A 27887-nucleotide genomic window follows, 5' to 3' on the forward strand; every position below is an offset into this window, starting at 1 on the left:
GCGCACTAGATTGCCATCTCTGGCTCAGGCGCCCTGCCTGCCGCCGGAGCTAGAGGGAACACTATAATATATATATATATATATATATATAGATATATACATACACACAGACATACAGTATATACACATACTGTATATGCAAATATATAAAAATATATTACACACATATTTAGATTGGGATGCGATACAGAGTGCAATCTCTGAACCACTAATAATAAATAGTCCCCTTACTGCACCTTTGAGGTTTTCAGTCATCTATTTGCAAAAATTTCCATTATATTTTGCACCATTAACACATTGCCTTACAGAGGTACGAAATAATGAATAAAATCACAAATACAATAAATGTAGTACATATTACTATTTGGGATACACTTGACATGATTCACACATATGGATTATCAGAGTGCCTGGTGTTAGATGACATTTTAATATGTGCTACATCTTTATGTTTTTGTAATACAGGTTGAGTCTCCCATATCCAAATATTCCGAAATACAGAATATTCCGAAATACAGATTTTTTTTAGCATAACTGAGATAGTGAAACCTTTGCTTTTTGATAGTTCAATGTACATTAACCTCGTTTTAAAGCACAAATTATTAAAAATATTGTATACAATTAACTTTAGGCTTTGTGAATAAGGTGTATATGAAACATAAATGTATTTCATGTATGTACACAAACTTTGTTTGAGCCATAAAATTTTTGAAAATATTGTATAAAATTACCTGAAGGCTGTGTATAAGGTGTGTATAGAACATTAAAGCATACTGTGCTTAGATTTGGGTCCCTTTCCTAAGATATTTCATTATATTATGCAAATATTCCAAAATACGGAATATTCTGATATCCAAAATACCCCTGGTCCCAAGCATTTTGGATACTGGAGACTCAACCCTATAATTAGCATGTTACTGTGATACCCGACAAACGTGTTTGTGTGTCTTACATTAAGTTGTGCCTCCTTCTCAGCCTGTTACTTGCCATAAGGAAGGAATTGCAGCTGCTTGGAGACTATATATCCCAGAATGCTCTGAGGCGTTCAGATGATTGACCCATGCAGTATACTTCAAGGGAGGAGATGCAAGGGCAACTGAGGAGTTGAGTTTTGTCCAAAACAAAGTGAAAACAGGCTAGTAGGAGCGTAGAGAGAGTGGGAAGGAGGGAGGAGTTGAGTTGGTGGTGTGTTTTTGAGGAGAGAGGAGCACTGGAGAGGAGCAGGATATTGGCTATTGTTGGAGAGGTGCAGAGGCACCATACAAGAAGTAAATATAAGAAGACCCACTGCACAGAGCAGAGAAATAAAACCACATACCAGCTGTTCAGCAGACTGATAGTGGAAAGAAAAGTATTGCTAATGCTGGGCATACACGGCCAGATAAAATGCCTGTCAGACCGACAGACATTTTATCTGGCCGGCTGCCAGCCGCAGATGTCGCCGGCATACACTGTGAGATTTCTCTCACAGTGTATTCGGCAGACATCTGCGCTCCGCCCCCGGGGGAGGAGACATTTCCTATGTTCCTTCCGTAGGAAGGAACATAGGAAATGTCTGTCTGTCGGCCTCGGCTGGGCATACACTGCCCGATGCGGCCGACAGTTTACCGGTAAATATCGCATCGGACGGGCATGCTGGACAATCCGGCATGCCCGACCAAGCAATATTTAACCCTCGGTCGCCCCCCACACGCTGCAATTATCGGGGTGATCCGCCGATATCAGGCGGATCGCCCCGATAATTGTAGCGTGTATGGCCAGCATAAGAGTGAGCACTAGGATTATAATACTGAGCCCCTACGAACTGTACAGACCATTTAAAAATAACCCTACAAAAACAACCAGGGTCTTCCTAAGACAAGTACACAGCCCACCCAGAACCAACTGCCCTAAACCTTCAGAGTTTTTAAGTGACAAGCTGTTACCAGCCCTTGTAGACCAGGATATTGCTGAGTCTTATGGTTCCACAACACAGTTAAAGTGTTCCAGTGTGAGCGCTATCCACCTTCATTGCGGTCATGCCCAGCGATGGTAGCCCCGCCCCTCAGCATAACATCATGCACCCAAGGAGCATGGCCGACACAGGGGGTGTTAGATTTAGGCATCCCTGGGGGGAGGTTAGGGTTAGGCACCCCTAATGGAGGGTTAGTGGGGGGGGGGTGGAATGGGAGGGTTAGGGGTCTTACTTACCTCTGTCGGGATCTTCATGTGCCGGCCTTCCAGCGTGGGTATTTCATCCGCCGGGCTTAGGTCCGGCTGTAATTCATACCTGTTCCCAGTGGTAGAGGTAGTATATTGCTCTCTAATATTACTTAATGTAAGTGGTGGGGGTAGTATATTGCTCTCTAATATTACTTTGTGTCAGTGGTGGGGGTAGTATATTGCTCTCTAATATTACTTTGTGTCAGTGGTAGAGGTAGTATATTGCTCTCTAATATTACTTAATATCAGTGGTAGATATGGTATATTGCTCTCTAATATTACTTTGTGTCAGTGGTAGAGGTAGTATATTGCTCTCTAATATTACTTATTATCAGTGGTAGATATAGTATATTGCTCTCTAATATTACTTAATGTCAGTGGTAGAGGTAGTACTGTATATTGCTTTCTAAAATTGCTTAATGCCACTGGTAGAGGTAGTATATTGCTCTCTAATATAACTTAATGTCAGTTGTAAAAGTTTGTAAGGGCCCCTATGTACCATCCAATGGTGAAAAGCACCCCTTGCACCTATGGTAGTTATGCCCATGGTGGTAGCGTTAGTACATTGATCTGCACAACAAAAAGTTGTTCTGATGGAAGTAGCTGGGCAGACCAGGGTATATCTGACTTAATATGTGTTTAGTACTAAACTCACTTGCTAAAGAAAATATTTAGTTTGTGGGAGGAGATATTTAAATGAGAGTCACAGAGATTTTTCTTTTTGTGAAAGAACTTGATTTTTACACACCTCTGATGCAGCACAAATAAGTTTCATCATATACTTTCCATGGCATGCTTTGTACAGCATTGCTAGGTATGGGATATAGTCACAACATTGACAGTTAAGATGTTGACATTGTTGAAATGTCAACATTGAACATATTGGCATCTACAGACTGTCAACATGTTCACAATGTTGACATGTAAAATGCTGATATTCTGCTTAGACCGTGCGGTTAGGTTTAGGCTGCGGCAGCAGGGAATTAGGGTTAGACTACGGGATGGGTGGTTATGGTAAAGCAGTAGGAGGACGGATATACTCACTGCAGGAAGCGCTGCACAATGAGTCATCACAACGTCACTGCCGGACAACACTGGAGCTGCCACACCCGCAGTACCAGGTAAGTCACCATTAGACCGCCAGGGACGCTTTGTCAACATTCTAATTATGTCGACATTTCATCAGTGTGATAGTGAGTGTGATAGTGAGTGTGAGTGTGCATGTATGTTATAATAAAATGTTACTTTCACGGTGTATATAGTGTTTATTTACCTAATGCTTTGGTTGTGGAACTACAAGTGCCAGCGGGCCCGTAATGCACCGCATGCTGGTATTTGTGGTTCTCCAAATACCAGCATGCGGGGGAGGCTTACTGGTATGTGTAGTTCCACAACTAAAGACAATATTTAACCATTGATTTTACACTACACACTAAGACTATCAACTCGCCACCCACCGCCTAGGGATGGCGGGGATAGCCCCAGGCTATCAGCCTAGGCCAGGGGTGCCCTGGAGAGGGGGACCCCTTTATTGGAGGGGTCCCCAACTCCCCAGGGATCCCTGGCCTGGGTTGACTAGCGATCAGGGCTGATGCTGCGGCTGGGGGGCCCGGTGAAAGGGCTCCCCTGGCTGTGGCATCAGCCCCCCGCTAGAAATGGTCCAGTGCTGGTTTTAATTATAGGGTACCCCTACGCAAATTTTTACCCCCTATAATTAAAACCAGGACTGACCCTGCAGCCTGGTGCTGGTACCTTATTTAAGGTAGAACCCTACTCATTTTGTTCCCCGTAATTGTAGGTACCAGCACAGGCTGGCAAGTCCGGGGCTGGTTAAGCTTATGGGGGGGGACCCTATGTCATTTTTTAAAATATTATTTAACCCGTTTTGTACAGGTCTTAACACACAAGCAGCTTACACATATCTCACTGATATGTGCAGGCTGCTTGCTCGGGTGAGTTTGGAAGGCAGAAAACACTGCAATCTCAGGTGAGTAATCTCATCTAAACTCTCCTTAAACTCTCCTCAAAACTCTCCTCTAAACTCGCAATTTGGAGGAAAAAACTCGATCTGCTTCACTATCAAAAAACTCACTCTTACCTGAACTCACTTCTTAGTAAATTTGTGAGTTGTTATGCCTTCTGAGGAAACCGGGATTCCTTTTGCCCGGAGAAAATCGTCAAGGAACATCCTGTATTACTCTCACCAGATTGCCTGTGCACGAGATTAATGAATATCCACATCTCTCCCTGGCAGGGAGCCCGCTGTGTTACCGTCATCCAGCCCGCAGTTTGGCCAGCCAGACCAACAGGTGCCCACACAGTCAGGAACGGAGATAGATCATCCAGCGGTCATATACCCAGCACTCGTGCTCCAGCTGACGAGCAGTGGAGCACCAGCCGTCTTATAGACCTTATCACATCTACTTCATGTGCGGGACTCTGGCCATCGGGGATCGAGACGGTAAATATTAATCCACACATGCAGATCCTACACTCCCGCTATTGGGCAGTAGAGTACTATACCCCACAGTTACATCAAGTCGGGGTCAGCGTGCACCTAATAAGACATTGTGCTTCAATTCACCTATTGGCTCTCCAGAGTGGTTACATAATAACCTTTGTAGCTATTCTAACTATCATCCTGCCACAAAAAGGATACAATTGCTGTTTTTTCCTATTTAAACACAGCAGGACATTTCTTTTGAGTGGATCATCTGTGCATTATACAGACATCAAAATATTTTTCTGATCTGTCAGTGCACAGGAAGGGATGTTTTGTTTTTGTTTTAGAGCTGAAACATTCATATTGTTTTACTTAATTATTGTTTTATATTGAATGTTATTAAATATTTATACTTATCCATCATTGTGCTTTTTCTTCATAGACCAGCGCTCCTACTACATCTTTTCCATTTTTCCTATAGCAGGTAGCAGATCCTGCTTGTTTGGAGCTGCCAGTTTGGAAGATTTGTTTTGACTGGTGGAGAGGCGCACCTCATTTCTATCCTATTTGTGCAAACAGAAAGTCATTGCAGGAGCAAATTTCTTCCATTTTGTATTTCATCCCCAATGTCTCCTACATATTAGGGGAGATGTATGAAGCCCAGTGGCATCACAAGGGAGGTGCAAGGGTTGCGGACCGCACCTGGGTGTCACCCACTGAGGGGTGACACCAATGCCGACTCCTCAGTGACCAGAGCCGGGTGCTGCACTGTAGCATTAGGTGCAGCACTCGGCTCCTGACACAGTGAGGGAGCCAGTACTGCACACAGAGTGGTCCCTGGGGGCAGTCCACGCCTCCTGGACCCCCAGAGTGACTAAAACTGGGGTATGCCCCTTGTCTGCAAGACCGCGCCCCCTTCGCCACCGCACTGCTACCCTCCCCGCACCGGGTGTCACCGCAAGGAGTGGCGCCAGTGAAGATGCCTTCTAAAGAGTGGAGAAGTGAAGAATATGCCCATAACAACCAATCAGCTTATACCTATCATTTTATAGAATGTACTTAATAAATGCTAACTAGAAGCTGATTGGTTGCTATGCTAAATTGCTCAACTAGTCCATTATTCCATTCTTTAGCCATGCTTGATACATCTTCCCAGCTGTCACTAATTACATTTCATAAACTATTGTTTATTGTTTATGATAACTGTAGTTATCTAATGTTTCAGAATGCTAATTGAACAATATTGAACAATATTGTTTATTAATTCTAAAACATGTTCCCTGTCTCTGACCTATACAAATGTACTTAGTTGCACCACTTGTTTTTATGATGCCACATTGTCTGTGCTGCTACAGTAAGTGTCTGTGTCTCTAGTCTAATGCTGGCCATAGTATCTTATGATCAGACGTGAAGCCCATATTATCCGTCGTAATCGTATGTAGATCATGCCGTGTATTTGTGCAAGCGACTCATCGTGCGTCTGACCGCCCGAGCGGCGTCATTTAAATCTATTATGATCGCATGTTTTTGGTGAGGCACATGATCAATCGCATCACGGCTAGTCGTATAGGGGCAAGTGATCGTATGTCAGATCGTATGTACATTGTGTGTCAAAAAACAGCAAATCGTACGGCCAGGACTGCCAGGGAGTTCAAGGGAAAAAGTATGATGAATCGCATCTTATGTTGGTCGTACTAGTGTATAGCCAGCATAAGTTGCCGTCTGCTACTGGTTGGACCAGCTGGAACTTACCGTACCATGGACACAAGGCAGCAGTGTGTGTACCCATCATATAGCGTTTCATATACAGTAATTGTTATTTGATAGATTTTGTATATTTATGGTCCGTACTGAGGGGATTCCCTATTATTGGGAAACTGTGCATGTGTAGGACCCATTCTGCGAAATGTGCAGAACGGGTCCTGCGTGATCGCACGCAGCCCCTTCTATACCTCTGATTGACAGGCAGAGGCATTTAAGGAGCGGTGCGCGGGCTGGGGACAGCCGGCATTCCCGGAAACGGGGGGTGTCCATCCCATTTTCCGGGATGTCCAGCCCCTGATGTCCAGCTTATGCTATCCACTGCAAAGTAAGTCTGCATTATACGAGTGTGGTCAATAAGTAAGGTAATAAGATCTCTCACTTCTCTATTTCATTTTAATTTCCCGCCAGGCCAGAGAAGGTAGTCTACTGCTTCCCCTCACGGCCATTAGACTGCGCTTCATATTAGTCATACTGTCCCAACATCAGTTGTAAGATGGTACTGCTGGCAGAAACATGGCCAGATATTGAGGTGCGTATTGTGATCAGATTTCTGCGTCTAAAGGGCATATCAGCAGCTCAAATTCATTGTCAACTTGTCAAGGTGTACAGTGACAACGTCATGTCACAGAAACAAGTTTGGGTTTGGTGCACTGCCTTTAATAATGGCAGGACAGACGTCCAAGATGAGCAGCGTTCTGGCCGGCCAAGCACGTCCACCACAGATGACAATTTGTGCCGCATTGAAGGTCCGATTCAGGACAGACGCAATCGAGTTAGTGATACTGCTGATAAACTGAACATCTCAGTGGGTACTGTGCACAACATCGTCCATGAGCAACTGGGGTACAGAAAAAAGTATTTACACTGCGTCCCGAAGTAACTCACAGAAGTTCACAAAACCAGTGTTGCTACTGCTCTACCATTTGGAGGTATTGGAACATCCTCCCTACATCCCTGACCTGGAATCAATTGATTTCCATCTCTTTGGACCAATTAAGAAGCCCCTGGGTGGAAGGTGATAACCAACAAGAAAGTGAAAATCAGCAAGCCTTCATGTCCTGGCTTCAGGAGCTTGACACTGAATTTTTCTATGCCGGGATAGATAACTTGGTGTAACGTTGGAAGAAATGCTTAGACAAGTATGGGGACTATGTAAAAAAAAAATCTGTACCACTATTAATTATACGTATATGTACGGGTTGAATAAATGTATGCATTGAGAGTTCTTGTTACCTTATTTATTGAACCACCCTCCGCCAGAGCTAATGGGTCTGCATTATCTCATTTGTACTTTCATAGGGCTATACAGTGACTTTTTGTTCTAATTTTTAGATTCATTTGTGGATGTACCAGCTCTTTATACATGAGACAGCAATGGAAGAGAAGGCAATTTGTTTCGTAGCACTTCTAAATTTGAACTGTCCTGAAGTTTTTCCAAGGGAAGGATCCAGCCACATATATTACCTCTGCAAGTTTACTCACATACTACAAGATCCTTACTAATAGGCTTATTTAATTTTGAATCGCAGCCTTCTTAAATACCATGTTATATCATACACAATTGTGATTAGGGAGATTATATATATATATAGATTGTAAGCTTGCGAGCAGGGCCTTCCTACCTATGTATCTGTCTGTTATTACCCAGTTTTGTTCTATTGATGCTTACAATTGTAAAGCGCAACGGAATATGCTGCGCTATATAAGAAACTGTTAATAAATAAAAAAATAAATAAATATATAATTTTAAAACATATATATATATATATATATATTTGTTTGTTTTATATGCTAATCACCATTCATTTAATCCTGTATAACAGCAAAGCATTGCAAATATTAGATATTTTACAATTAAGCGGCAAAATATTTTGCATATATACACATGCACAGTACACAGAGTTTGGACTGAAATGGCTGGAATGAGTATAGAGGAGTTACTTTCAATATGTATGATACATTTGTTAATACATTCTCTTTTTACAAGCCTCAAGACATTCTTAGTCTGTGTGAGTGCAGTGAACTCTCTGTTTCAAGCAAAATACATTCTTGCAGATTGTGGAGAAACTTCAGGGACAGTTGTAATGGGAGTTCAGAAAGCCATATTGTGTGCAATGATTTTATAAATGTATAAGGCAATAGATAATGGTTAGACATTGCATAAGGTGTTTTTGACAGAAATAACCTAAGCAAAGGTCACTGTTTAAGTTCCGTGACCAGACATACTAATCCTGAGTCAATATGGTCTTACCTTCAGTTTATCTGAGTACATATATGATAAACGGAATTGGTATGAAATAAGTGCCTAAACCTAACCCCCCTTCCCCGCTGTCTAAACCTAAGTCCCCCGGGGAGTGCCTAACCCTAAGTCTCTCCCGGGGGTGCGAGATCCAGCTCCAAGCTGTTGGAAGGAGGCTCCTGGGAAACCATTTATGTTCTGAGTAGATGATCTGTCAAGCAAGTTAAGTGTTTATTATACTTTACTCTTTTTCTTTTACTTTGTAATAAATGTGTTTTTAACTGATATTTGTTGTGTGGCTTGATTAACGTCTTTGTATCCACAGAATCTTATCTCATTCCACAGAGAACATTAATGGTGTCAGAAATTGGATACAAAGGGTTAATAGCCATAAATCTGCTTAGAATGTGTAGTGGATGGTTTAGGGTTGTGCAAACCCAGATTTGTGCAAACTCATTCTAAATTGCCTTCATGGTTCAGCGTTGTCCTGGAGGAATGTTCCTCTGTCTCATTTGAAAGAGGGAGGTGTGACCTGATCAGTCACAGAGTGTATACTGTATGTCACAGTATATGTGCATGTTGTCTGTTTACTGTCTTTGTTTTACTGAAAAAAATAAGGAAAAATGCATTTTAAGATTTTTAAGAAATATGCAAATTTGCTCAAACGGAAATTGGAAATTCAGCTGGCTGATTTCCAGAGAAAGCATAATGTTGGTTTTTCACTCACTGTTATTGAGAGTTCAAGTAGTGAAATTTTACGTAGACCCATATATGTTGTGAAGGGAAGAGGGAGTGTAAAATCTATGCAGAATCCAGCAGTGATAAGCAAACCTGTCTCACAGATAGAGAAACGAAACCTGAATCCAGTGTCCCATGAATTCACAAGGGAGGAGCAATGAGGGTATTCATTATGCAGCTGCTGCTAGTGACAGACAAACTTTACAAGCACAGTTGTAATTGAGAGAATTAAAGATATTACAGAAGATCTTGATAGTCACACATTGTTAGGACGAGTATGGTTCTAAATTGAATGGAAACAAATGTGTGCAAGATGTAGTAGAAACTGAGGTTTCTGATAACACGCCATTGGTTTGTGAGTTTAATGATGGCACACCTGAATTACCAAGCTCTGCCCAGTTGGCTATCTGTGTTGAATTGAAGAAGAACCAGGAACTGCCTGAGTGCCCATTAGAAAAGGTTGGGCTAAGTGATGATGGGGAAGTGGGAGACGGGCAGGGGTCTATACCCCTGAGATAGAATACTGCCCATATAGAAACGGTTGTAATTCCTACACCGTTCACCTGATTTGGATGTAATTACCCTCAAATTAAATCTGAAAGTCTGCAGTTAAAGCACATCTTGTTTGTTTCATTTCAAAGCCATTGTTGTGGTGAATAGAGGCCAAAATCTGAAAATTCTGTCAATGTCCCAATATTTATCCACCTGACTGTATATGGCATGATTACCATAAAGTCACGTGAAATGCATGCTTTGCAAATGACGATTATGGGTTATCAGTAATTGATGAGACAGTAGTGGTGGGAAACACACTGATACTGATAACCAGTGAGCCATCACATATGGCAATGCACAATGGTCTTGCACCCACAACATACCAACTGATTGGGGAAATGCTGTTTGATAACAGAGAGCAACAGAGAAAAATTTGGGATATAAACACTGTGTTTTGTATTGCAGAAAAGCTAATTGTGAGTAGTAAGATAGATCAGACCCCAGTGTATTCCCTGATAAAACCCCATCAGTCAATGGTTTAAATCAGTTGAAAGATGCACAGTCACCAACAGCAGTTACCAGAGCTGACATGTCGATTGCTGAGGAGTTCATAGCAGAGGAATGGATTGTGCATAACAGAGGGATGCAAAATCAGACTTTGATACATGGACGATGGTACGTACAAGAAAAGATACGCATGAAACGACAATGCCCTTACGTTGTACCAGTTATATCACAGCCGACTGCTGGGCTTGTCAAGTTTAAACCATTGTTGCCAACGATACCAGGACTGGATTATGGTGCTGTTTGCACCAACACCGAACTGTTATGGATTCTTTCTGTAGTGATGCAGCCATCTTTTCAGACTGTCAGATGGACAAGTGAAGAAAAGCAGCTACCTCTACTGCAAATAGGTGGGAGACCAGTTCAGGTGGCAGAGTCATATGCCAAATTAAAAGGAGACCAGCTGCAACTTGTGTGGTTCACAGATGGATCAGCCACACTGACTATGCAAGGACACTGTTGGACAGCAGCAGCATTCCAGCCAGTTACACAAAAACTGTTGTATGAGAGCAGTGAAGTTGGATCAAACCGATAAGCAGAACTGCGAGCTGTGTTGATGGTGCAAGTCCATGACAGAGCAATCTGGTGTGGCACTGCCCTGTGCAATTGTAGGCCTGTGTCCGTGGGCCATGTCAATGCCCACACTGGACTAGATAGCAATGAAGTTACGTACTGGTTCAAGGCAGAACAGTGGCGCTTACCCCTGAAGAGCAAAGAACTGTACAATCTGGGAGAATGGGCTCATGCGCAGTGTGGGGCCGCAGAGAAGCAGAAGGCCTGTATGCCTGGGCCCAGAGAAAATGACTTCCCATGACACAGTTGATGGCAAGAAACATCGTGAAGAAATGCAAAACAGATGAGCTGGTGAACTGCAAGGAAAAGCACACTGAAGACATGGGCTCTATATACAGAGGAAAACGAGCAGGACAGGTGTAGCGGATAGCTTTCATTGGACGTGGGGGAATCAAAATTCTGCTGCACTGCGGTGGGCACCTACTCTTTGGTGATTGTCGCTCGTCCTCTGTACATACTAATACACATGCCCATATCCTGAATGGTGAAATTCATTGCAGATGCAGCACTGATTGTGCAAAGACTTGCTATGAAGGAGCTGATGTTACATTCCAGCAAGCCTTATTCCAGCAACCATGGACAGAGACAATGCAGAAAACTGTCATGTTGGACAAAGACAAACATCTTTGAGACATTGAGAAACTTTAAACCAACACAGCACGGAGTACACTAGATGGTCATTTGTATTTCTTACTATCCACAAAACTGCCAGTGTGAATGTTTTGTTTAGGGAACTGAAAAGTTTGAATGTTATATATAGAGTAGATATTACAGTAGGATGTATGTCTGTTTATTACAGTAGCAGCTGATTGAAAAAATTTTTTATTCTGTTTGTTTAGTAAGATTATACAAGGGTTAAGGTGTAGATTTTGCTGTTAAGCAAATACACTGAAAAATTTCAGTAGAAAATTGTATCTATAGGACCGATGTATTATGTTGTATTAGATATTGAGTCTCACCCTGTTTCTTCCTTCTTTCAGGATGTATTATCAAGAAAGATGATGTCCCTCATGTTTATCCCGGGCTTGTGATACTACTGTATATCAGAGACTGCATTACCAAGTGCCCGATGACAACAGGGAAAAGACTGTTAAATTGCATGGGATCACCCACAGTGCAAGGGTGGGGAGATTTTGACTTCTACAACAACTGGAATCTAGTGTGATCTCACACAAGACAATTTCAGATACCATCAAGGACTCAATATGTCCAAGTGTCAGATGATTGTGTTTGTACGTGTATGGTGAAAAGACAAAGAATGGTTAAATAATGTAATGATATTGTAATGTTAACACAAGGGGGTTTTACACACAGAGATTTGTGATAATGTGTATTACCTTAGTGGTAGAAAAGTGATGAATGAATGAATGCCTTCTACATCATAAAACCAATGGTGGATTGTAATGGGAGTTCAGAAAATGGTTGTTGAAAGCCAATTTGTGTGCAATGATTTTATAAATGTTTCAGGCAATAGATAATGGTTAGACATTGCATAAGGTGTTTTTGACAGAAAGAACCTAAGCAAAGGTCACTGTTTATGTTATGTGGCCAGACATACTAATCCTGAGTCAAAATGGTCTTACCTTCGGTGTATCTGAGTACATACAGAATAAACACTCCTCATAAATAGTTGTTCCAACATTCATAATTGAGACAACAGTGCCCCCTACTGTCTATTAGTATGTATGTATATTTCTAGACATGACCTTTGTACTTGTTGAATGCTTATGCAAGAGTTTTTCTCCTATATAAAGCTGTAATTTGTCAGTATACATTCAGCCTACAGCCTGAGCCTATGCTCGATGTACGAGATCCAGCTCCAAGCTGTTGGAGGGGGACTCCTGGGAAACAATTTATGTTCTGAGTAGATGATCTGTCAAGCAAATTAAATGTTTATTATATAGTACTTTACTCTTTTTCTTTTACTTTGTAATAAATGTCTTTTTAAGTGATATTTGTAGTGTGGCTTGATTAACGTCTTTGTATCCAAAGAATCTTATCTTGTTCCACCGAGAACAACAGTTCAAATTTAGAAATGCCGGGATGTCATACCGTCTCATACCGGCACACTTCGGGCACTGCCGCCACTTCTAAATTTCCACTTTGATCACTGGTTGCCCATATAAACATCACACACTGGGCCTGATGCAGAGTTGCATGCAAATCTGTTTTGCAGAAGACTCTTGGGATTTCCCACACTGTGCATGTGTCTGGGCAGCGCATATTTTAAGCAACTATGGGTGATTCAGAGTCATATGCATCTTAGCCGTACGCGTCTTTACCTGCGGCTGAATGGGTGTAAATGAGTGTCAATTAGGCTAAGTGTTCTGAGGGTGTGTAGGGGGAATTGCATGCTATTCTGAGTTTGATTACAGGTATAAATATGTGCTGATAGTAATGCAGCTAACTCTGAACACAAGATCCTCATTTATTTTCAGCATGCAATGTGGTCGAATTAGCGGGGAACTTCGTGCAGTTCTGAATTAGACCCACTTTAATTAGTCAAATTTAAGATTATATATGCTTTTAAAGGAATTTAGGATATCATTCAAACATAATACAATGTGTACCTTTACTATATTTTCTGGAGGAAGTGTTAGAAAGTAATCACGCTTCAAGCTTTCTTATTATCAAAGGATTAACAATGAAATAAATAAATTATGCTAAGCTTACCAGGATGTATTATCTCGTGACCGGCGTAACCATCTCACTACCATCTGTTCTATTCTGTGTCCCTTCCGAGTCTGCAGTAGATGAGTTTGTGGCTCCTCCATTTACCTAAACAGCATTTCAACAAATTATACATTAGTCAGTTCCAGCAGACTGAACATTTATAAATCCTGCTTAACAGGCACAGTGAAAAAGTCTTCATGCAGGCTTTTTAGAACAATCGCTTTGCTAAATTTTATATAGGATATGTCAAGTGGCCCTGCATAGATTGAGATTGTTGGGACTGCCATCCACCAGTACTGAATAGTATTTTTGTTACAAATATTTGAGTATCTGATACAAGAGCTAATAGCTGCATTATGAAATCTCTGCCTCGGGAAGGAGAAAGACCTAAGGAGTCTGCATTAGGATCAGACTTACTCTAAGCAACAATCCCCTCACTGGCAACTGTGTGATAACATGTCCACATTCATTATAATCTAGCTTACTCTTACTGAAGGGACTATTATGGCCTTGTAGGCCACTGCCTGCCATAATAAATTAGTAGGACTCACTCCCTCTGTATAGTGTGTGAAAAGCCAATAAAAGGAATTGATGTAGATGCAAAAATGCAGGCCTGCAATGCATATATTTTATATTGATGAGTCTATTTCGTTCATGTGTACGTACATAGGTGTATGCCCTCTTTCCCCTTTTAAGAAGTACCAGTGCGCATGATTATTTGAGAGACTCTGTGGGCCCAGATCGAATGGTCATCCTTCAGAACATGCAAAAACTGTAACCTCAACAGTTAACACCATGTTGGCAGTCATAAACTTTCCTGTATAAGCAGGGTGTAAAGTACAAAGAATAATTTCTGCCCCTGCAAAAATAACCCTTATTGTCTTCTCATGCTTGTAATTGTTGGAAATATAATAGTCTAGGACTGCTAAGCTGGCTCGCTGTCTTTAACTTGTCTTTGAATTATAGTTTTCAGTTGAGGAGGCACACATACATTACTCATACTTGCCGACAATCAGCTCCCTCCTTCCGGGAGGGAGCTGATTGTCAGCTAACAGCGGGGGGCGTGCCGGTCATTCATGTCACATTGGGCACGATTGTGGCCCGCCCCTCTTCACAATGCCGTTATTTTCCGCACTGTGAAGCGTGAATCGCGTCACCGCCCCCACCCCCCGCTGCGGGGGTTTACAGTTTATTCTGGGGGGAGGTCGGGAGTGCTGCTGGCTGCCGGGAGGCTTGCCTGCCTTTCCAGGGGGCCGGGAGTGGCACCCGAAAATCGGGAGGCTCACGGCCAAATCGGGAGGGTAGGCAAGCCAGACATTACTACTTTTAAAAAAAAACATTATTTAGAGGCATCTTTATTTTTGTCTGCAATTTTGCCTCGATAAATAACATCTCTTATTGCCATCTAAAGATGGCGTTATCCATTGTATGGCATTCCAGAGCTTGGTACATATGGAAATGACAGATCCTAACTATCAGTTTACAGGCTGTGCTTGAAAAATTACAGGAGCTGATTGGTTGGTACTTTATCTCTCTCCAAATCTTACTACATCTTTCCCAGTACTATTGGGGCTGTTAACCATTCTTTTCTTATCAAGATAGCTGCTTCTATAAACAGCTGCCCTGGTGAATGGTAAAAGCTACCGGGTTGTGTCCCATGGATCACGTTAGGTTAGAGTATGAGCACAAAACAACTGGAAGTAGTGGAGGGATCTTAATAAATCCCTCTTCTCTCTCCTATGGCTGTTTTTACAGGAAAAAAGCTACATCTGAAACAAGTTCTGAAAAGCTAATCTTTTAGTAATTTGCTGAATTGAATAACCCCGTTACCAAAATGTGAGTTATTTATGGGGAAATGGCTGTTGTAGATAAAATAAGTTTAGTAAATAGGCCTGATTAATAGGGGTCTATTTTTGAAGTAGTGATGACTACTTTCTCTGGATTTTTTGTAGGCCTTGCTGCGATAAGGCTGGACATACCACTTTGTTAGGCAAGGGTGCAGGCAAGGCTTGTTTGAAAACATGAAGTTCCAGTGACACTTTCAAGAAAACAATAAATAAAATAACAATAATATGTTAAAAAAAAAATCAGTATATTTTTTAGGCAAATGCTTTATATAAGTAAATAAAGCGACTGAGCGTTCCGAGGTGATGTTAGGCAGCCCTTTAACTCGCCCCTGCTCAGTGAGGAATTGTGTTCAGGTCTCTGATATTGATAAGATTAATAAACAAGCCTGTACAATAAAGAGCTGAACGCTCTGACCAGAGCGCTCGCTCTGAATCCGGGCCCTCCTCCATGAAAATGGATCGGCCTCCAGGCCGCCGGTATAGCTGTGGGTGACCACCCACAGCATATGCGAGCGGCCAAAAAGATGGTCGTGATGGTCTTGACCATCGCGACCATCGGACTTGCGACGGAGACCCTGCGGTAGGGTCTCCCTGCCACAAGCCCTGGAGTGATTTTGGCTCTATCAGTGCCAAAATCACTCCCACTGACATCACTAGTGATGTCAGTGGGGCCGGCTTCAGACGGTAGGCGTTCCCATGGGAACGCCTCCGTCTGGCAGCCACGCCCCCGGCACGCCCACCAAAGGGGGCGTGCTGTCACTCAACATCGACAGCACGCCCCCTTTGGTGCGAGACCCGGAGCGATGGAGAGCCCGTCGCTCCCCGGGTCTCGAGCATGCGCACGACGGAGCTCCCTCCGTCGTGCGCATGCGCAGTGGGGAACATCGACCCGCTTGCGAGCGTACTGCTGCTCGCGAGCGGGTCTGAATGACCCCCTAAGTGTGATAAACATCGCAGGGGTAAATTCCCATTTAAATAAAAGAGGTATTTTTCTACTAAAAAAAGGTTTTACAGAGTTGTTTGGATCATAATGAACTAATTTATTGAGAAATATAAATGTTATTGCATCACACTGCATATATGTTATAATAATGACGGTGATTTGTTTTATCAATGTGAAATCTGCAAAAAATAAAGGCAACTCCTAACATTACAGAAATCCCATCCGTCCCAAACTGTGATCTGTCTATTATCAGAAACAATATATAAAGCAAATACAAAAAAGGCAAAATTCATATTTTAATTTCTACTGATAAAAATAGCAACACTCATGCCTTGTGCACATGAATATTTAATACTAACTCAGAAACAGGATCTGGCAATGTGTGCAGATGTCAACTTGTGGACAGGTTTATGGGCTGTGGCTTGAGAAGAATTGTCACTAAAAGTAAAATAAAGAGCTGCTTGTTCTTTTTAGCTGTTATTTTCTCAGCTTACTGTCCTTGGAAGTAGTCAGGACATCTTGGTGTATCTAGTACAGGCCTACTAGGCTGCGGAGAATTATTATTGTTAGAATTGTAATAGAGTGTAGGGATGACCATCAGGCCAAAGCATCATTCATATGACAGTAGATTAAAGTAGTTCCACGACCGGCGCGCATGCCCTTTGTCTTGGAGCTATAAGGTTTCAAAGCAAAGGACATGTTGTAAATGCATAGTTGCAACTATTCATGGATCATTAGAAAGTGACAATCTTCAGAAGTAGAAAGTTCGCACAAGTGACCAAGGTATTGCTAATGCTGGGCATACACTCTACAATTATCTGTCAGATATCTGTCCAATCTGGCTGGTTGGAATGAAAATCTGGCAATGTATAGGAGCCAATGACATTTGACCATATGGTCTTAAACACTGGAAAATTTGCAAAAATGATTGGTCACATATGTTAAATTCATTTGATTTTACCAATTTGTCTCCTATACATTGCCAGATTTTCATTCCAACCAGCCAGATTGGACAGATATCTGACAGATAATTGTATAGTGTATTCCCAGCTTAAGGTAGATGGGGATTTCCAGTTAGACTCCTGTTGTCATGGAGTGGCCGCTTTGCTCCATTTGTTACTCCAAAAGGAGAAATGTAGGTTCTGCTGAAAGGAGCCTTTCTCCTCTGACTAGGAATAAGGGAAGGGGAAATTAGCAGTTTATTGCTTGAGGTGCTATTTTCAGGAAGAATCCAGCATATTCTCTGACTCTAGATATTTACCTTGTAAGTGATACACTTCGGCTTTGAGGGAGAGAAGCTGTTATACCAAAGGATTGCTAGAACTTGGTCATTAGTAGAGAGCATTAGGAATGGCGTAGAGCATTTATATGAATAAGCAATTACAGCGAAGTGACAAAGAGCAGGCCTCTGTAGCATAGACTAAAATACACTAACCTCTTGTTTGCTTACACAGAATGATTTACTGGAAACCATATTATCGAAACCAGCATTATTTTTAGGAATGATCAGAATCACATTCATTTATCATTTACATGACACCGCCCTTTAAAATGATGACAAGAGAATTTGCAGCACAGTTTCTGCATTCACCTGGCAAAACACTTTCACTGTTATGGAATAACACATCAGCATTGCCCTGCTCCCTCCTCTGCCCTACTTGCAGTATACAGACAAATTGGGATTTTAGATATGCCAACTAAGTAATTTTATTTCTCCCTGTCAGTTCCAGCGTTTTGGAATCTGTGATCCATTTAAACTTTGACCCACACCAATTGCATTGTAAACTGTCCATAATAATGTACTGCTTGATGCAGCAGCTTGTAAAGTTTTTAAAATAAAATAGTGTTTAAATAAGTGTTTTAAACGGGATGGGTATGGGATGCCGGCACTCAGAATCCCATTGGTCAAAATCCCGCCGCCGCCATCCCGACAGGGTTAGGACACCGCCACCTGTCGGTCGGTCTCCTAACTCCCCCTCTCCTTACCCTAACCCTCCCTCCCCGGTGCCTGAACCTAACCTCCCCCCTTAGTGTCTAAATCTAACCTCCCCCTCCCCGCACCCTAAACCTAACACTCCCCCCCTAGTGCCTAACCCTAACCCTCCCCCTATTGCCTTACCCTCCCCCCAACCCCGCTACTTACCTTTGGGATGTCGACAGTCAGGATGCCGGCGACGGGATTCTGACAGGTGTCGGGATTCCGGCACCGGTATTTTAAGCGCCAGCATCCCCTTGCAGGGATACTGAACGTATCCTGTTTTAAACTATTATTGTTATCTATTATGCACTTTTTTTTACCACTCAGGTTTAGTGCAACCTATAATCTACCATGCATGTATTGCAGAGGTACCATTGATGTATTATGAATGTACCACTGCAAATACTTCTGAGGTTCCAGATACATATTTTTTTTGGATAGCTATCTACTGTATATTATAGGTGTTTATCAAGTATTCATGGTGAACATGTGTACACTACAAATAGGAGGGGTTTTTTTTCAGTATATATTACCTTATACTATAGGACACGTTAACTTTATTTATAATACGTATCAAAAACTGACTAGAAAATATTTAGGGAAAGCTGTTATGCATTATTTTGTGGATAACTGGATAAGAGCCATTTATCTCTTCTTTGTTTTATACCCAGGATGGGGAACCTCAGGCCCGGGGGCCATATAAGGCCCGCGGAATCATTTGGTCTGGCCCTCTGAGCTTTTTTCTGCTAGCCTCATCTGGATAGCAGAATGTCTAGAATGGTACCCTGCAACCAGAATCTATGCAGCAGTGCTGCCTGGAGCATCCTTAGGACACTTCAGATGGTCACACCGCTGCCCTTACAGCTCCGCGGAGCATCCTCAAAATGGCCCTCGGCAGAAAAAAAGTTCCCTACCCCTGGTTTAGACTATTGTGTGTATCATGACTGATCATAGATGAAAGCGAGATTATTACTTCCTTCCATACTTGCCTACTCTCCCGAAACCTGCGGGAGGCTGACGATTTTTCGGGTAACCCCCGCACCCCCGGAAGAGTAGGCACTTCTCCCGCATCTAGCCCACTTCTAGAATGGGAAGAATTTTCCTGGGGATCGGCGGTGCATGAGTAGGGGACGGTAGCTTAATGCTGCGATTCAATAATAACTGCGTCATTTAGCCCCGCCCCTAATGAAATATATGGTTTTGTGGAAATTTACCGTGAGGGGGACGGGCTTATTGATGTGAAATGCCCAGTTCCACCCCCATCACTACCCACCTGCTTCTCTTCTGCAAGCTTCTCCCGGGGAGGAATAACAAAAAGTAAGTAAGTAAGTAAGTAAGTATGCTTCCGTCCAGAGGTCTCAATGCTCACTGGTCTACACCACTGGGCAAAAACAGAACTGAATGTATGCTCATATCAAATCGCATCTAGTGTGAATCAGCACTACGGATGCTCAGAAAATGAGAGCACACAAAATACGAGAATGCGAAGATGAACATACGCTGATTGTACCTATAACTATGACCAAAAAGGTGAAACTGGTGCTGAAAGGGGAGTTTGACTTGTAGTAAACCAGATGCATCTGCTGCCAATGCAGAGGAACACACATCTGGAGGTGCATCAAGGCTATTTAGCTCTGCTACAGCTGTTTAAGGAAAAGCCTCATCATTTTACCTTTCTAGAGCATTTCTCATTATTGACAACTGTTAACAAGCAGCTTTTGTTCAACTTAGGGGATCCTGGTATGTCTTACATATCCACATATGGATGTAGTTCATTTGTCTATCCTGCTTTGTAGTGTTGACCGTTTATTTGCACTAAGCTGCCTAGCAGTTGAGAAATACCTCTTGCCAATTACGTCTTAACTCATATAACAAATTTATTAGTAACATAAAGACAAAGAAGTCAGAGGAAAATAGAGAAGTCACAATTTATTTGAAAAAGAGTAGCCCAGAAAGCTTATACCCCTTAGCTGCACTCAATATACCAGGTGACACCAGCCATGTGCCACATCCTGAGATGTGGGACATCATTTTCCCCTATAGTACTCAGGGGCATAGACAGCCGAGATGGGCCCGGGGAAGGGGGCGTGACCTAATCACAGGAGGTGTGACCACGCCCCCTTAGGATTAAAAAAATAATTTTTGCAGCGCAGCTGTGCACTGGGAAGGGAGGCGCTGTGAGCTTCTCAGCCCAGCACAAAGCCGGGGGGGGGGGGGGGGGGCACGATCAGTGTGATCGCTCCTCCCCACAGGCATAGGAGATTCCTGTTCAGCAGCAGCGCGCAGTCTCTGACTGCAGTCCAGTACACAGCAGCGTGTGCTGGACTGCTGTGAGGTAAGAGGGAGGGGGGGCGGCGGATCCGGGCACCTGCCGAGCCCCTCCAGCAAGTCCGGGCCCTGGTAATTAGTACCTGCTCCCTCCCTCTTGGCACCCCTGACAGCACTTGGCCAGGTCCCCCAACACAACTTTAACTTTATTTTAGGCTAACAAACCAAAACAGAGTTAACTCAAGCAGCAAACTTAACTCTTTCCCCACCAACCTATTAAACTGTGTCAGAATACAATTACAGCCTTGGCGCTTATATGAATCAAACTGAGAAAGCGTTATAATATTTTTCTGCTGCTATAATTCATCAGTGATTTTTCCTTCTTTAAGAGTGTGACTCCCTTTTTGTATGATCCAGCTGTCAACCTTGAATCTCACAGCTGTCTAGTCAATAGGAATTCCCTTGTGTGTGTGCTTCAAGGAATGAAATAAGCACTACTGAACTAGCACTACTGAAGTAATAGGTGAAACAGTGATGTTTATTGACACACAGGGTATAGTGCAGTGAATAAGCTGTTATTTAAGCAGGAATGAAGCAGGCTGATTACACAGGATTCAAAAGAGCCAGCAATGAACAGAATATGAATGGGTAAGTCACAACACACTGCGGATTAATACAAGAATGTCCAGGAATGCACTAAGGCAATAACACAAAAAGTACCAGGCAATAGATAATGGCAGAACAGATATATAAACAATGTAACCTACTCCTGCAGGTGAAAGTCCAGAAACGTGTGGTGATAATGATACAATGCTGAGTTGTCTGGAAGCAGCAAGGTGAGAGACACAGAAACAGGTGTATAAACAATGAAATTCATGGCTGTAGATATTTCCAGAAACAGGTGCTGAGTTATGGGATTGCCTGTATGCAGGCACAAAAGGACAGGCAATGGTTTCAGGATGCTTAATGCAAGAACACTGGTGCAGGTTTTCAGGATGTCCATTGTAGGAACACTGGAGCAGGTTTTTCTGGATAGCACTGGAGCAGAATGCTGTGAAGCAATACTGTAGCAGGTTTTCTGGATAGCCCTGTAGCAGATTTCCCATATAGCACTGGAATCTGACACGATGTTCTGGCCTAGATGGAACTGTAGAGCAGGTTTAAATAGGACAGTCACAGGTGCAGCTCTTAGCTACTGGATCAGATAATTAACACAGGTTTGCAGGATTACAACACAGAATATGGGACCAGACTGGCTCAAACATAGCAGAGTAGCACCACTGGAGAGAGAAGCACCACTGGTGGGACAGCAGTACTGCAGCAGATCGTGACAACAACATTGCGTTCCGAGTTTTTTAAATACTAGTTGTTTTGTTATGTAAAGTACAGTGTAGACTTAGCAGTGAACATGACATTCCTCTTTGCTACTGTACTGTCTCACTGAATCCATAGTTAGAACTCTTCATACTGCCCACTGGAGCTCTGAGGTTTTTAATGAAGTAATGTAAGCCACTTGGAGAGATTGTATGAAAAGAAATGCTGACATTTATAGAACAGTGGCCCTGATTCAGAGCCGCTCGCGAGCGCTGAGCGCTGGCAAGCGGTTCGATGCTGGGCCAGTGCGCATGCGCATGACGGACCCAGCTCTGTCGATGGTGAGTGACAGCACGCCCCCTTTGGTGGGCGTGCCGGGGGCGTGCCGGGGGCGTGGCTGGCCAGACAGAGGCGTTCCCATGGGAACGCCTACCATCTGGGGCCGGTCCCACTGACATCACAAGTGATGTCAGTGGGAGTGCTTTTGGCTCTGATAGAGCCAAAAGCACTCTAGGGCTTGCGGCAGACGAGACCCTATCACAAGGATCTCGTCGCAAGCCCGATGGTCGCAATGGTCTTGACCATCGCGACCATCTTTTTGGCCGCTTGCAATAGCTGTGGGTGGTCACCCACAGCTATACGAGCGGCCAGGAGGATGCTCTAAAATCAGGAAGGACGGCCCTGATTCAGAGCAAGCGCTCTGTCAGAGCGTCCGGCTCTGAATCAAGGCCAGTGTGCACAAATGAAAAGAAGGGTTAAAGAGGTGGGTGCTCAGGAATGTGTTGCAAAAATCAAATGAATGGTTATGAAAGTAAGAAAAAGGACACCAGAAATAAATAAGTAAGAAGTGGGTTCATCAAATAAAATGAAACCCCCCCAAAAAAACGTTATTTCATAAAAAAAATAGGTAGAATTGATCAGGAAGTGGACGACTTTAATCAAATAAAGAAACTTGGACGAAAACTAACCAAAACAAAGTGATCTACCAGAGCAAGTATGGCAGCTTTGGCTGTCTACTTGCATCCCCATAGTGTGACTTTGTTAGGATATTGAAAAGAGAGCCCTCAATAAAGAAAAGCAGTGAATATTGTTTTATGGCTCTAAAGATAATTGGTGTCATGTAGATTATAGAAAAAAACAAGTTTTCTGCACTAAAGTAAAGATGACCATACATGGGAATCGGTATGATTTACCGCCGGACCCATGCCCGGCGGTTGGAATTCCGACAGTGGCATCACGGCAGAGGAGGAAATCCCGATCATCAAAGGTAAGTATATACTAACCTATTTCTGCCCCCTAACCCTCCCTTAGGGGTGCTTAACCCTAACCTTCCCCCCCAGTGCCTAACCCTAATCCCCCCTCTAAGTGCCTAAACCTAACCCACCCTTCCCCGCCGCCTAAACCTAAGTCCCCCGGATGGATGCCTAACTCTAAGTCCCCCCGGGGGTACCTAACGCTAACCCCCCCTTCCCCTAGCCTAAACCTAACCTCCTGGGGGGGCGTCTAACCCTAAGTCCCCCTCGGGAACCCTAAACCTAACCCTCCGCCCCCGCGGCTATCCACGCTCAGCATCCCTTCGATTGGCATGCTGGGTGTCGGGCTCCCGGTGTAGGTCTAATGACAGGCGTCAGCATATCGATGCCCGTCTTTAGACCCTTGCCAGGATATGACAGGGGAAGCCGGCTGTCGGGATTAGGTCCATCGGCTTCCCGACTGCACACCCATACATGAATGTATGATAAACATTCAGATTAGCCAATGAAATATCTGTTTTGAATGAATATCGTTCAGTGTATGAACATGAACGATAATCCTTCACAACCTGAAAATGACTGAAAACAGTCTGGGTCATTTGGTTTGGTTATCATCCTGTCCGATCCTCCCAATTGTTGTTCAGTCCACTCCATGCTGAGATTGTAGATCACCTCCATACATCTCTCTTCCCCTCATCTGTTCTCTCTGGTGATCTGCACTATCCTGCAGTCCATGGCCTCCTTAATTACCTCCCTCTTTGTACCATTTGTGCTTTGAGACTTTTTATGTGGAGCCGTTCACCAATTACTGCAACAAAATAGCAATGATTACAGGATAAATGGAAATGAAGGATAGACTCTTTAGCATTACTTTTTTTTCTATTCTTCTATACTGATATGCATAATGTTGTTATTTTGTTATTGGTTGATTTTCATGAGTGTTTTCATCATCAGAAGGTGTGTGATGAGTAAGTATGGGAAATAACAGAAGGGTTTGGAGACTGTAGATCTGTGTAATGTCAAAACAATCTGCAAGTAGTAGGGTCAGAGTTCACACCATACCAATTGTCAATGAATGCCACAGGGGGGAGGGAGAGAGAGAGGGCGAGAATGAGAGAGAGAGCGAGAGAGAGAGAGAGAGAGTATGCTACTGGCACAATGTACAGCACAATATAATATGGAGCTTTATTATCAAATATTATTTTAGACCCATTAGCGGAAAGAGGGGCGCAGACGCGAGTCTGTCCCACGTCAGACATGCTCCCACTGTGCATGTCTGACTCAGGAAGGACTTTACATAGATAGGAGTTTATACATAGATCATACCTTTCTGTATTTGTGCAGAAGATCTTCCGTCATGCCATCTAGCTTTCTTGCTACGCTGTTCTAGTGGGGCACTGCACCCTGCCCTTTTTTTACTGATTTATATGCGCCCTGCCCCATTTGCGAGTACCGACTTGCTCCCTGGACTATCCCAGGAATGCTGAAACACAGAGTCTGGGAACAGGCGGAGCAAAAGTCTCACAAACCAGCCCCCAGAAGGTGGGCAACACACCATTCAAGCAAGTTAAAATTAAACCTACATACCACATACACTAACCCTGTCAGCATTCAATAAAACCACCCCCACACACACTAAACCAACCTGTCTGGGTCTGAAAGAGACATCCTTTCTTTTTGTGGACTCAGCAGCGACCTCCAGTGGCCGGCGCCCCTAGGTAGCCGCCTAAAGCTACTTAATGGTAGCACCGGCTCTGAGACTGCTGCATACATGAAAGATTGAGGGAATTGCTGGGTATATTAAAGAGGGAGGGGCAAAATGGGTATATGAAAGATAGTGGCACTGTAGCAGTACTATAAGTAATGTGCACAGTTTATAGAGGATATTGTGTGAAAGTACATTGGGAGCTCAGGACACTATATTGTGGGGAGGAATAAGGACCTTGGCTGCGATACTCTAGGGAGAACAGGGACCCCGGCTGCTATATTACTCCAGGCCTAGCTTAATCAATATACAGTCAGGTCCATAAATATTGGGACATTGACAGAATTTTCAGATTTTGGCCTCTATTCACCACTACAATGGCTTTGAAATGAAACAAACAAGATGTGCTTAACTGCAGACTTTCAGATTTAATTTGAGGGTAATTACATCCAAATCAGGTGAACGGTGTAGGAATTACAACAGTTTCAATATGTGCCTCCCACTTTTTAAGGGGCCAAAAGTAATGGGACTATCAACTCAAAAGCTATTTCATGGACAGGTGTGGGCTATTCCCTCATTATTTCATTATCAATTAAGCAGGTAAAAGGTCTGGAGTTGATTCTAGGTGTGACATTTGAATTTGGATTCAGTTGCTGTCAACTCTCAATATGAGATCCAAAGAGCTGTCACTATCAGTGAAGCAAGCCATCATTAGGCTGAAAAATCAAAACAAACCCATCAGAGAGATAGCAAAAACATTATGTGTGGCCAAATCAACTGTTTGGAACATTCTTAAATAGAAAGAACGCACCGGAGAGCTCAGCAACACCAAAAGACCCGGAAGACCACGGAAAACAACTGTGGTGGATGACAAAAGAATTATTTCCCTGGTGAAGAAAAACCCCTTCACAACAGTTGGCCAAATCAAGAACAATCTCCAGGAGGTAGATGTATATGTGTCAAAGTCAACAATCAAGAGAAGACTTCACAAGAGTGAATATAGAGGGTTCACCACAATTTGCAAACCATTGGTGAGCCACAAAAACAGGAAGACCAGATTAGAGTTTGCCAAACAACATCTAAAAAAGCCATTACAGTTCTGGAACAACATCCTATTGACAGATGAGACAAAGATCAACTTGTACCAGAGTGATGGGAAGAGAAGAGAAGGAAAGGAACTGCTCATGATCCAAAACATACCACCTCATCAGTGAAGCATGGATGTGGTAGTGTCATGGCATGGGCATGTATGGCTGCCAATGGAACTGGTTCCCTTGTATTTATTGATGATGTGACTGCTGACAAAAGCAGCAGAATTAATTCTGAAGTGTTTCGGGCAATATTATATGCTCATATTCAGTCAAATGCTTCAGAACTCATTGGACAGCACTTCACAGTGCAGATGGACAATGACCCGAAGCATACTGCAAAAGCAACCAAAGAGCTTTTTAAGGCTAAAAAGTGGAATGTTATGCAATGGCCAAGTCAATCCCCTGACCTGAATCCGATTGAGCATGCATTTCACTTGATGAAGACAAAACTGAAGGGAAAATGCCCCAAGAACAAGCAGGAACTGAAGACATTTGCAGTAGAGGCCTGGCAGAGTATCACCAGGGATGAAACCCAGCATCTGGTGATGTCTATGCGTTCCAGACTTCAGGCTGTAATTGCCTGCAAAGGATTTGCAACAAAGTATTAAAAAGTGAAAGTTAGATTTAGGATTGTTTAGTTTGTCCCATTACTTTTGGCCCCTTAAAAAGTGGGAGGCACATATAGAAACCGTTGTAATTCCTACACCGTTCATCTGATTTGGATGTAATTACCCTCAAATTAAATCTGAAAGTCTGCAGTTAAATCACATCTTGTTTGTTTCATTTCAGCCATTGTGGTGGTGAATAGAGGCCAAAATCTGAAAATTCTGTCAATGTCCCAATATTTATGGACCTGACTGTATTTTATTATACAAGTGCAAAATTGGTAAACTCTTTTTAACATAGGAGGTTTTAGTAACCAATGCAAAAGTGTTTTTAATTAATTTGTTAGCTAAAATATGTAATTTTAGTGACAGATGAATGACTATGTGGCAACACATCTCCTCTGCTGTGAGAATAAGGCACGTGTTTATAACAAATCTGCCAGATAAAGTCAGCCATAAGCAATTAGGAGGCATAAGAGGACAATACAGTGGAATTAGAAAATGAGACACTTACAACAGTTGATTAATCAATGTGAATAGGGACATATAACAATGCTAACTGTACAGGAAGATGCTTAAGTATTCAGACAGTGTGTGATTAAATAATAAGTACAAGAGTGAGTAGACAGGAAAGGGAGCAGAACAGTAATTAGAAGCAGTCGCATTAAGCCCTCAATACAGTAAAGGAGAGTGCTCCATAACAGTTAATTTAATCTAAGCCATAATTTCACAACAGCAGCAGCAGTATGACATGTAACAATCACGGCGCTTCAATTATGCTATCTCATTCCCAGCTTCACATACACATCTATTGCCACCCGCAAACCACCAAACAGCAAAGTCAATTTTCTGACGGAGATCCTGGCCTTTTCCCTCCCTCCAAACGACGGCGATATGCCTTGGTTTTAGAAAACACAGGCATTCACCGCCCTTTTCCCACCCCTAAACAGCAGCAGACTGTCAATATCTGACAGTCTGCTGCCGCTGTGCGATCATTCACGCAGTACCCATTCTGTACATGCGCAGAACGGGTCCTACACACTTACGTGCAATGCTGAATCACCCCCTTAGTCTTTCTTATATTTCATGTTATTTTTTATACTCCTAAAATGTACAGAAAGTGACAGTAGTATAACTTAAGGCTAATACACACTATACAATATGCTCCATGAGCTATATTGTCAGTGTTTGC

The 27887-nt window shown here is 42.9% G+C and overlaps 1 protein-coding gene across 1 annotated transcript in view; it reads right to left on the reverse strand.

The window, feature by feature from the left end:
• Positions 1-27887, reverse strand: part of FRMPD1 (FERM and PDZ domain containing 1) — a 196116-nt gene that overhangs the window by 60200 nt on the left and 108029 nt on the right. Inside the window, exon 2 of the mRNA XM_088461325.1 lies at positions 13692-13796. Coding sequence (XP_088317451.1) covers positions 13692-13792 — 101 coding nt within the window. The 5' untranslated portion in view covers positions 13793-13796. The remainder of the gene's footprint in view (positions 1-13691; positions 13797-27887) is intronic.

Source organism: Taudactylus pleione, unplaced genomic scaffold (assembly GCF_031769625.1).
Source record: "Taudactylus pleione unplaced genomic scaffold, aTauple2 ptg001032l, whole genome shotgun sequence".
In the NCBI taxonomy this organism is placed as follows: Eukaryota; Metazoa; Chordata; class Amphibia; order Anura; family Myobatrachidae; genus Taudactylus; species Taudactylus pleione.